Source organism: Platalea leucorodia, assembly GCF_965183815.1.
Source record: "Platalea leucorodia genome assembly, chromosome: 7".
In the NCBI taxonomy this organism is placed as follows: Eukaryota; Metazoa; Chordata; class Aves; order Pelecaniformes; family Threskiornithidae; genus Platalea; species Platalea leucorodia.
The window spans coordinates 26,578,714-26,589,531 of NC_138829.1; the positions used below are offsets into that span (position 1 = coordinate 26,578,714).

General features: G+C 65.1%; 1 protein-coding gene across 1 annotated transcript; it reads right to left on the reverse strand.

The window, feature by feature from the left end:
- Positions 1 to 357: 357 nt before the first annotated feature.
- On the reverse strand, positions 358 to 3,089 carry FOS (Fos proto-oncogene, AP-1 transcription factor subunit). The gene is made up of 4 exons (XM_082318520.1): positions 2,771 to 3,089; positions 2,103 to 2,345; positions 1,867 to 1,974; positions 358 to 1,753 (listed from the first exon to the last, which is right to left on the reverse strand). Exons 1-4 carry the CDS (start codon positions 2,909 to 2,911, stop codon positions 1,145 to 1,147), a joined length of 1,101 nt encoding a protein of 366 aa, XP_082174646.1. The 5' UTR covers positions 2,912 to 3,089; the 3' UTR covers positions 358 to 1,144.
- Positions 3,090 to 10,818: the final 7,729 nt, after the last annotated feature.

A 10,818-nucleotide genomic window follows, 5' to 3' on the forward strand; every position in this document is an offset into this window, starting at 1 on the left:
CCCTTTTTTACCTCCTACCCAGTGAGGCCTCCAGCTCATCCCTGAAAAGCCACAGCAGGCAACACACAGAGGAGCAGGAGGGGACCAGACCCAGACAGATGGGATGGGGAAGGCCACAAGGAGGGACCCCGCTGCCCACCAGGGTGGGCGGGAAGGGCGCAGCCACAGTCAGCCCTGACCAACAGCAGGGCAAGGACAGGTCTGGCCTAATGGTATTCCCACCCAGATGCAGCCCATGCCTGGGGCAGCTAGCATCAGTCTGCAGTTCATAAAGCCCAGCTTAAATTAGAGGATGGGGAACCCCTTTAGGGCCACAGGGAAGCGATGCAAAAGGTAAAGCAAGGACAGCTCCAGCAGTCAACTTAAATGCTTTTATTGACAATGTCTCTGAACAATAATAAGCAAACAATGCTTAAGTTTCATCCAAATTCACTTTCCACATGTCAAAAAAGACCTCAAGGTAGAAAAAAATAAAATAAAAATATAAATATCTGAGAATCCATCTTAATAAATAAATTAAAAACACAATAAAAACGTTTTCATGGAAAACTTATGTCAGAACATTCAGACCACCTCAACAATGCATGATCAGTAAAGTTACAATGAACATCAATGTAGAACTACAGTACATGGATATAGCTATTCATCTACCTACTAGAAAATAAAATAGAGTCTCTTTCCCCCCCCACGTAAGATGGGTCATTGCTAAGTCATCAGAACACGATATTGCCAGGAACACAGTAGTTATTGTTAATCAGCTGCACTAGATACGAGTTGGAGATACCCAGCACCAGGTTAAATTCCAATTATTTAAAACCAAGAGATTAATTAGTTAATGCTAGTGATACTAAGGAGGGGAGGGAGTCACCTACCCAGCCATGTGGGACATGCTACAGACTACCAGCTCTCATGGATGGGCCATTGGGGACGAGACAAACTCCATGCGATTTGCTACATCTCTGGAAGAGGTACGAGGCCTCGGTGCGGGGCGCTCTGCCAGGCCCCGGGGCACCAGGCCGGACGGGGGGGTGGCGGTGGCGGGGCCCTCCCCAGGCCCGGGGAGCCCCATGGGGCGCAGCGGCGAGTCCGTGGGGGTGCGCAGGCAGGGGAGGGGGCCCGGCGGATCAGTCAGTGCTGGAGCCCCTCACAAGGCCAGGAGGGTGGGGGAGCTGAGGGAGTCGGACGAGGGCTCGTTGCTGCTGCTGCCCTTCCGGTGCGCGGCAGCGCAGCTGGGGAAGGCGTCCGCCTCGGGGTAGGTGAAGACGAAGGTGGAGGTGTAGGTGCTGGGGCAGGGGGTGCAGGTCACCACAGGGGTGCAGAGGGGCTCCAGCTCACCGCTGGTCCCGGCGCCCAGCGACTCCCAGTCCGAGGCGTAGAAGGAGGAGGCCCCAGGCAGGTCCATGTCGGGCACGGAGCGGGAGGCCTCCCGCGGCCCCGTGGAGAAAAGCAGCTCGTCGAAGGGCTCAGGCTTGAGCTCCAGCCCGCCGCCGCCGGTCTCCTTGGGCGGCACGGCCGGCGGCGCCTCGGCCATCAGCGGCAGGGCGAAGGCGGCCTCCTCGGCCACGGGGGGGCTGGGGGTGCCCAGGTCCAGCGCGGTGGCGGCCGCCAGCTCCTCGGAGAAGCGCAGCTCCTCGGGCATCTTGCAGGCGGGCCGGTGGGCCGCCAGGATGAACTCCAGCTTCTCCTTCTCCTTCAGCAGGTTAGCGATCTCTGCCTGCAGCGCGGACTTCTCCTCCTCCAGCTGGTCAGTCTCCTGAGGAGAGAGCAGGGCTGTCAGCCAGGGCCGGCATCACCCCCGGCTGGAGTCCCCCCTCCCCTCGCCACCCCCGCCCCCGGGTACCCCCCCACCTCCCGGGCGGCACTTACCGCCTGCAGCGTGTCGGTGAGCTCCCGCCGCCGGTTGCGGCACTTGGCCGCTGCCATCTTGTTCCTTTCCCGGCGGATCCTTCTCTTCTCCTCCTCCTCCGGGGACAGCTGCGGGCAGAGAGAGGCCGCTCAGTCCCGCCGCCAGCCCGGTGCCCCCCGGTCCGGGGCAGCCCGCCGGCCGCGTACCCCCACTCCCCCCCACGGATCCCCCCCCACTAACCCCGGTCCCCGCTCACCTGCTCGACTTTGCCCCGGCGGCCGATGCTCTGCCCGCGGCCGCCCGGCGCCTTCAGCACTGCGGGGCGGGAGTAGGCGGGGGCGGGGGCCGACACGCCGTAGGGGTGCCCGCGGCTCTGGGAGGGGGCGACCGAGGAGATGAGGGTGGGCTGCACCAGCCACTGCAGGTCGGGGCTGGTGGAGATGGCCGTCACCGTGGGCACGAAGCTGGCGCTGGAGACGGCCAGGTCGGTGCAGAAGTCCTGCGGGACAGAGGGGGGGGGCTGCCGTCAGCGGGGCGCCCGGACCGCTCCCCGCCGCCCCCGGGGCCGCGCCGGCCGCGGCGCCGCGCTGCCAGCGCCGGCTCCACACGAGAGCGGCCTGTTATAAATATCTCTGACGTCCGCGCTGACGCAGACGCTGCTCCGGAGTCTCCTCAATGAACTCGCGTTTTATCAATGAAGCCGCTTTACACACCCGCCGCAGAGCGCGGCCCGGGCCACGGCTCCCCCCGCCCGCCCCGCCGCGGCACCGGGGCCGCTCCCCCCGCCCAGCCCCCGGCCCGGGGGCAGCCCGCCGCGGCCTGCCCTCCTCCGCGGGCACCGCCGGGCCCCGCCGTCCCGTCCCGTCCCCTCCCGGGCGCTCCCGCCCCGCGGCGAGGGCGCAGCCGGCGTGCCCGGCGCCTCACCTGCGGGTTGACGGGAGAGCTCATGCTGGAGAAGGAGTCCGCCGGGGAGGGGTAGTAGGTGAGGCTGTCCCCGGCCGGGGAAGCGCTGCTGCAGCGGGAGGAGGGCGCCTCGTACTCTCCGGCGAAGCCCTGGTACATCATGTCGGCTCGGTGCGCGCAAGCCGGCGGTGCGGTGCGGGGCGATGCGGTGGTAGCGGAGCGCCCGTGGGGAGGAGGCGAGGAGGGGGCCGGCTGCGTGCGTCCCTCTCTCCGGTCCGCGCCGCGCGTCTCTCCGCTCCGCCGCCGGGGCTGCCTCTGCTGCTGGAGTACCGCGCGGCGCCTCCCTTTTATACCCTCCCGCCGACGTCACTGGGGACGCGCCACCCGCGCCCGCGGGGGGGCCGTCCGCCCCGCGCCCGCCCCGCGCCGCCCCCGGAGCCGCCCCGCGCGCCGTCCGCCGCCGCCTCCCGCGGAAGAGAGACGGGACGAGGGGCGGGAGGCGGTGTCCGGGGCGGGGGGAGCCCCGCGGGCGGCGCGGGGCGGGGGGCGGCGGCGGGGTTCCCCCCCCCGCGCGGAGTGGTACGGCCGGGCTCGGGAACCCACTGACGCAGATATCCTTATATGGGATACATCCTGTGCGAGGGGGCGTGACTGACGGGAAGCGCTCCAGGCTGCAGCCAAGTGCGGCGGGCGGCGCGCGGGACGGGGCGGGGCGGGACGCGACGGGACGGGACGGGACGCGGCGCCCCCCCCGCCCCCCCACGCGTGTCGGGACCCCGCCGAGGGCCCCGGCGCACCCCGGCTGCCCCCGCGGGCGCCGTCCCGCCGCAGGTGACCCCTCCCCGGGAGGCGGCGAAGCAGGGCCGGGGTCCGGGCCCCGCAGCGGGCCGGGCGGGCGGGCGTGCGCTCGGCGCCGCCGGCAAAGCCCCGGCCCCGGCAGGGAGCGGGGTCCGCCCACGGCTGGGCACGGGGACACGGCGGGCCCTGCGTGCGGAAAGCCCGACCTGCCCGCGGCCCTGCAGCGAGGAACGCGCTGCGCTCGTGTGGCACTGTTTACTTGTCTTTTATGTAGGCAGGGCGATAGTCGGGAGCCAGGGCAGTGGCACAGGGCGCTGGGAAGCCCCGCCAGGGGAGCCCGGGGGGCCGCAGCCCCCCAGGAAGGCTGGGAGAGCTTGGGAGCGGCGCTCGGGGGTGCTGGGACACCCGCCAAGGGCACCGGCACGGGGCCACCGGGAAACCACCGGCGAGGAGCGAGGGGTGAGGCTCGTCCTTTCCTCCAGTTTGGGTTTTGTTTTGATCCTCGTTGCAGCGAAGCCCGGAGACACCCACCCACGACGGGGATGTCAGGCAGCCCTGGCTCAGGTCAGGCTAAGCTGGGAGCCAGACCGCAGACTCGCCTTGCACGGGAGCCAAGAGATCGCGGCTATAGATAGTAACAGGGAAGCTGCAGCAGCGAGCGTGTTTACAGCAACAAACAGAGCCTGCAGCGCAGTCTCCAAGCAGGAGCGTCACCCAGCCAGGCTGGGATCCTGCTGGCAGCCTCTCCCGCTGTTTGAGCTCATGGGCTAAATGCAGCGCCTGATGCTGCTGCTGTTGCTGTTGCTGCGCGAGCAACCTCCGTTCTTAGAGATCTGGGCCACGGGGGCGGGAGAACTGGGCCAGCTGCTATTTCTGAGCTGCCCGTCAGAGCGGAGGGGATAGCCAAGGACTGCCGCAGCTCACCGCCCGCACCGCTCCCTGGGAAAGGACCCACGGGGGCCAGCGCTGCCTCTCGCCAGCTCAGCGCCACCCCGTAGGCTAGCCCCTCTCAGGGCAGGCGTCGGCCACCCCAGGTCCCAGTGCTGCCGGGGGCTCCTCGCCCTGGCCAGTGTTCCCTCCATACCGGCTGCCGAAGCAGTGGGGCGAGCATGGTCTCTCCAGCAGCCCCAGGCTGCAGGTGAGGAGGTCCCCCCTCAGCATTGCCCGGAGGAGGGACGTGCCAGCAAATTAGCAAAGCCACCACCCTGTCGTCCCTGCCAGCGTCCGAACGGCGGGCCAAACCTCTGCGGCCACATCCTCAGCAGGGCCTGGGTTGACGTGCTGGTGCCCAGCATGGGTGAGAGCCTCCAACACAGTTTAAAGTTCCAGACATTTGCCAGGCACGTTTCAGAAAATCCCTGTTTAGCCTTGCTGCTGTCTACAAACTGCCTCAGGGTTCTTCTCGCCAAACTGCCCCCCCCCAAAGAAGCGTCTGGAAATCGGCGAGGGGGACCCGCTTCACCAGAGCCCAAAATATTTTTGTGGTGCCCATGCAAACCTCCTGTTGCCATCTCCGCTGGCGACCGAGAGTACTCTGTTTGTACCAAACGGAAAGTGCACGGACGCTGCAGATTTCTAACATGTGGAGGCAAGGAAACAGAGAAAGCGAAAACACATGACGTGGGTTTGTTGTTTGCTCCAAACGCGGGGCGCACACGTTTTACCGCAGCGTGTGTGAGAAAAAAAAAAGGAAGCAAGCGGTACCACAGGGACAAAACACAGTCAGAGCGCGAACCCTCCTGCCCGGGTGACGGGGTTGCCCTCGCCAGCGTGCCGCCAGAGCCTGACAAAGGCTCCTCGCACCCCTCACCAGTCAGGAATGGGCAGAGGCGTTCGGCCCTTTCAAAATAGCGTGATCTGAGGAACAGACCACGAGTCCATCGAACACTACAATGTTACTAAACCTGTACAACTAGGGCCAGCAGAGTTTTGCCGGGCTCCGGCAGTGCTCGGCTGGACCTCAGCGGTAGGGATGCACCACCGTAGGGACTGGGATTCCCCTAGCCCAGGGGTAGGGGTCCCCCATCCCAGTATGACCCTTTCCCCCTGCTCCAGATAAGCCCAAGGCATGGCTGGGCCCTGTCCTGGTGAGGAAGAGGTGGCTGCCGACCACCACCAGCATGGAGATGGCTCTTCCCAGATGCCTGGCCAGACAGAAGAGGCCATGGCCACTGCACCGCCTGGGCATCACAACAGTGCTGGCAGGGCGGGAGAGCACCCATCCAACGAGGATTTTGCCCTGCATACCAACAGGACCCCTCCACCTGCCTGGCCCCCGCTTTTCCTCCCGCCAAGCAGGGAGGTGGGAAAGCTTGCAGCTCCCAGGCTTACAAGGGAGCAGCGAGCTCCCCAGCCACGGAGTCCAGCATGGGAACTTGGCCCTGCTTTCACACCCCTCCTTCAGCTGAGCTTGCGACTGAGCCTGGGCTTGGAAAACCACAGCAGAGAAGCGCTTGAGGTGTGTGGGCTGGTGCAACCCACACAGCCAAAACCCGCTTTGGGGGCAGGAGATGGCTGTGCCTAAATTTGGCCGCTCACCAGGGGAAAGTTCATGCCAGCAGCGTGGCCCTTTGGCAGCTGCGTGACAGGCCCGACTCACCCTCTGTCAGCAGCACCGACCGCAGCGTGGTTCGCCGTTCCCTCTCCGGGCACACACTGTGACAGACGTCTGCCTTCAGCTAACCAGGGGCTGCTGGGGTGGGTGGGAAGGAGACCTGGGGGCCAGCAGCAGGGCTGGCACGCAGGGGACACTGCTGTGGGCACCAAGAAATAGCTCCTCGCTGTAAAATACCCCTCCGCACTGAGAAGCCGTCACTGCCTGGCCAAGCGCCCTGCCCAAACCATCAGAGGATCCACGCAATAGCCTGAACACCCGTTGCGGTACAGACTTCGTGGGCAGGCTCCAGGGGCATTGGTGCAATTCCCCCTGCACACACCCGCACACCTGCTGTTCCCAGTGTCCCCCGCCACATGCACGCCCAGCACGGCACGAGGGACCCCCTCCGTCCGCCTGACACAGGCAGGCTTGCGGAGCCGGGCAGGGGCTGCAGGGCTCAGGAGCAAACAGGATGGAAAAGCAGGAAAGGGGGCTGATAAACCAGTGGTGGGGGCCTGCCCCTTCTCTTGATGTGGCCAGGGAGCAGGGGGTGGAGCACGCTATCCGGGTGGCCTGAGCTCCCCCCAAGACACACTGCAGGTCTCACCCTCCCACCTAGCCTGGGAGCCTCCAGGAGGGCAGGGTTCCCACCTCTGCTGGTCTTTAAAATGCAGCGCATAGCCAACGCGAAGTATAAATAGTAATTAATAATCACAGCAGCTGGGTGTGTGACAGGGACATCCTAAAGAACAAACACTGCGAGTGGAGACATCCCGGCATCTCGTGGTCGTGCAGCCACATGCCACGGGCCGCCAATTACTGTGGGTGACGCCGTCGGGCCCTCCCACCCATTCTCACCACTCTGCCTGCTGCTTTTGCCTGCACCGTGGTGGATGCTAGCTCGCCAGGCACGGCTGGACCCTGCTCCACGCACTGACGAAACCGCGCGCCGGTCACAGCCAGCAGGTCCGAAGGGCGGCTTCACCCATCGCAGCGCTTCCTCTGCACCTCATTGCCCTGGGGCCGGGCCAGCAGCTCTCGCCCCACAAACAAGGGTTCATAACCCAGAGCAATTAAAGCGCAAAGTTCTCCAGCCGCAGCTCCTGCTGCTGCCGGTGCCGTCCCTTCGTGCGCCGTGGCGGTGCGACAGAGCCGGAGCACGGCGGCCAAGCTGGCCTCTTATCTCCCCGCCGGCTCCAGCACCATAGGCCCATCCCAGGGCATTGTGCGTGCGCACGGTTATAACCCCAGGGAACCGACCAGCCGGGAGGAGAAAGAGGAGAGGAAGATACCTGAAACAAAATGACCCGCACATTTGTAGAACTGCTCAATATTTAGAAGTTAAATCCCAGAAATGAAAGGCAATCACGCTCACGCTCGGTGAGAGGCAGCACGTTCAAACGCTGTGACAGACAGGCTGATGCAGGTCTTTTCTGCTAATCAAACAAGATCCAAACGAGGCAACCACAGCTGCGCTTTCCTCGCTGCAACCCCGCAAGGAGCCTGCAATAAAACCCCACACAAACGAGAGAAAGCCTGGGCTTTTCATTGCATCCAAGAGCTTTCTGGAGGTCGCGGCTGGACGGTCCCGTCACACAAGCCGCCTGCCTCTTCGCCCGTGGGGCTGGGCAGCCACAGCGATGGTTATGCCGTCGGCTGGGGTCTGGGTAAAGAAGTCTTGCTCCTCCGTCGGTGTGGTGGCTCTTGAAGAAAATGGGCCAAGGGTAGCCCAGGAGGAAGTGCTGAGATGAAGGAGGAAAAGGCCACTGTGCTTAGCTAAGGAGATTTTGTTGTGGGCAGAGAACAAAGCAGCCGAAGTGAAGGGAAGGGACAGGATGTTGAAGATTGTTTGGCTCAGGACAGAAAGAAACCCTCTAATTGTTGTGACTGGGGAGTGCTCTGGGGAAAGGCTCAAGGGGACTCAGGACAAACAAAGGATCTCAAAGCTGAGGACAGCCTGGGAGGGAGGGGGGCAGCCTGAGGCTTTGCCCGCTGCCTGGAGAAACAGCCCTGCTTCACTGGCGGTAGTCCCCAGATCACTTTACTCCTGTGTCATTTGGCGTCAGAGACCAGCAGCCAGGCGGGCTGCCCCGGAGGACAGCCATTAAAACAAGCAAGCTCTCTTTTTTTTTTGAGCCCCCAGCTGTCATAGCGATGGGGCTGTTGCAGGGACTCAGAGAGACTCAGCCCGCCCTGGCCCGGTGACAGCCACATTCAGTTGCTGCTGCTGAAAAGAAATGGTGAGATTTGAAAGCAAGGTGTTTGCTCCCTGCTCTGGCTGAGCTGTACCTCGGGCTGGGCAGTCAGGCTGCACACAAGGCAGAGCCCAAGGAAGCCGTCGGCTCTGTGGAAAGACGCTGCCACTGCAGGACGAGAGACCCCAGTAACGCAGCAAGAGAACAAACGATGAGGCATGGCTGCGTGGAGAGTTGGCCTTCTGAGCCCTAGGAACAAACATTAGGAATACCCCAGGAAACTGAGGTTCCTTAGATGGTATTTAAGAAATGTAATAAATACAAAATTCAATATTATTAAATGGTCTGGGGTTAACAGTGCCATGAACATACATACATGTAAACAGTGTGGAGCGCTGCCAGCCCAGCCCCGAGGCTTTGATCCTCCCCAAGGATCCAGATCTGCCAAGCAATTTGGTTTGGCTGGGGGGAACTGCTGGGAGGGGCAAGCATCTTTTGTGTTAACTCATCCCTAAGTATCTGCACAACTGCAATAAGAGCTAAGCATATGCTTGCGCAGAGAGAGCTGGGAGGAGTACGAGATTTGCAGATCATCTAGGGTGCTCTGCATGGTGAACAGGGTCTGGAGGAGAGACTCCGTTGCTCACTGCTACCAGCCCGCAGCTCGTTCCAAGTCGAGGAAGGCACTCGCCATTATCCAGGCCCATACCAGCACCTGAAGAGACTGGCCATTTCCTTCTCTGTTGAGGTCAGACGGAAAACATGTCGACAATAAACAGGCCAGAGAGTACAGGTCTGGAAACTCAACTACCTGCCCCCACAGAAGAGGCACAGCGACTCAGTTTGGGACCGAGTTTGACTGGTGATTGCACATGGGGGGCCCGTCCCTCTCTGCACTCCCCTCCCAGGGGCCTGGCTGCCAGGGGCACAACCACTGAGCCAGTGGGGACAGCATAACTTTTCTCCCTGCTTGCTTTAGGATCTCAACAGAGCTCACGGGGCTACGAAACCGGCACCCCTCTCCCAGGTCAGATACCCCTGGACCTCGCTGGCCTCCCCGGGCACCGAGAGCACCAGCGCGGGCAGGCAGCGGGCTGGAGGGGCGGCGGCCTGCGCTCCCTCTGGCACAAAGCCCCAGCCAGCCGGCCTGCAGAGCCGCCCGCCGCCGCCCGCCCCCGGCCTCTGCCAACAGGGATTCCCTCCCGCCTTCCCCAGCAAGCCCGGCTCTCCCGGGGGCTGGAGGCAGCCTGGGGAAAGCGGCCCAGCGCTGGTGAGGAAGGGGAGGACGGGGAGGAAGCACCGGGCACGGGGGGGCGATGCTCGGCCCCCCACACCACGGCCCGCCATCTCGGGGCCTACCGCCCCCCTCCTGCCCCGCGGCGAGGCCGCCCGTGACCGCTCCGGCCCACCCGCCCTGGCCACTGGCGTTTCGGGGCGCTCGTTGAGGCCCATACCCTGGCCAGGCCTCTGACACCCCTCGCCCGCGGCCTGCACCGCGCTCCCGCTGGACCCCTCAGGCCCGGGGCGGGGGACGGCAGGGGACCGTGGGGCCTGGCGGCTACCCGGGGACGTGGCCCCCTCGGCCGGGCCCTCGGCGGGGCCGCCGCGGTCCGGGAACCCCCGGCCCCGGGGCCGGCCGGGCCCACGCCCGCCGCCCCGACCCTGCCACGGGGAGCGGGAGGTGCCGGCGCCGCGCAGGCCCCGGCCCCGCCCCCGCCCCTGCCGGCCAATCCCGGCGCTGTTGCTGGGGCCGGGCCGACCGCCTGACGTTGCCCGGGAGACGGCGGAACGTTGAAAACACACAAACCTGTTGACGTCGGTGCGTGGTTTCCGTAGAAACGGGCCGGCAACGTCATCGCCCTCCCCCTCCCTCCTCTCCCCGCCGGAGCTCGCGGGCGACGCAGGCGGCGGCGTCAGCCGCGGCGGGAGGGGCGGGGCCCCGTCGCCATGGCAGCGGCGGAGGGTGGGGCTCGGTCGCCAGGGCAGCGGGAGCGGCTGTTGTTTGTTTGGGAGGCGGCGGCGGCCGACGGCGGCCGGGAGCCTGCGGCGGCCTGCGGCGGCCCCGGCCCCGGCCCCCCTCGGGCCCCTCGGGCTCCCTGCCCCCGCGGCTGCCGGCGCCCGGCCCGGCCCGGGGCAGCCCCCCAGCCCGCGGGCAGGGGCGGGCAGTCAGGGGTGCGGGCTGGCAGAGGTCCCTCGCCGGCAGCCCCCGCTGAACCCCTGCCCGGCGCGGCGGGAGGGCGGCGGTTGGTAACCTGAGGAGGGAAACGGGCCCAGGGTTAAAAATCATCCCACTGGAAGGGAGCGTTTAGTTTCCACCCCGGTCAGCCGTGCGGCCCGGGAACATCCCAGCTGGAGACAGAGCCTGGGGCTGGGGCAGGCTGGGAGGGACGGATGGATGGACAGACAGACAGATGGATGGACGGATGGCCGCAGAAGGCCGCGCTGCAGGCAGTGCTCTGGGAGGAGCGGGTGGGAGCTCC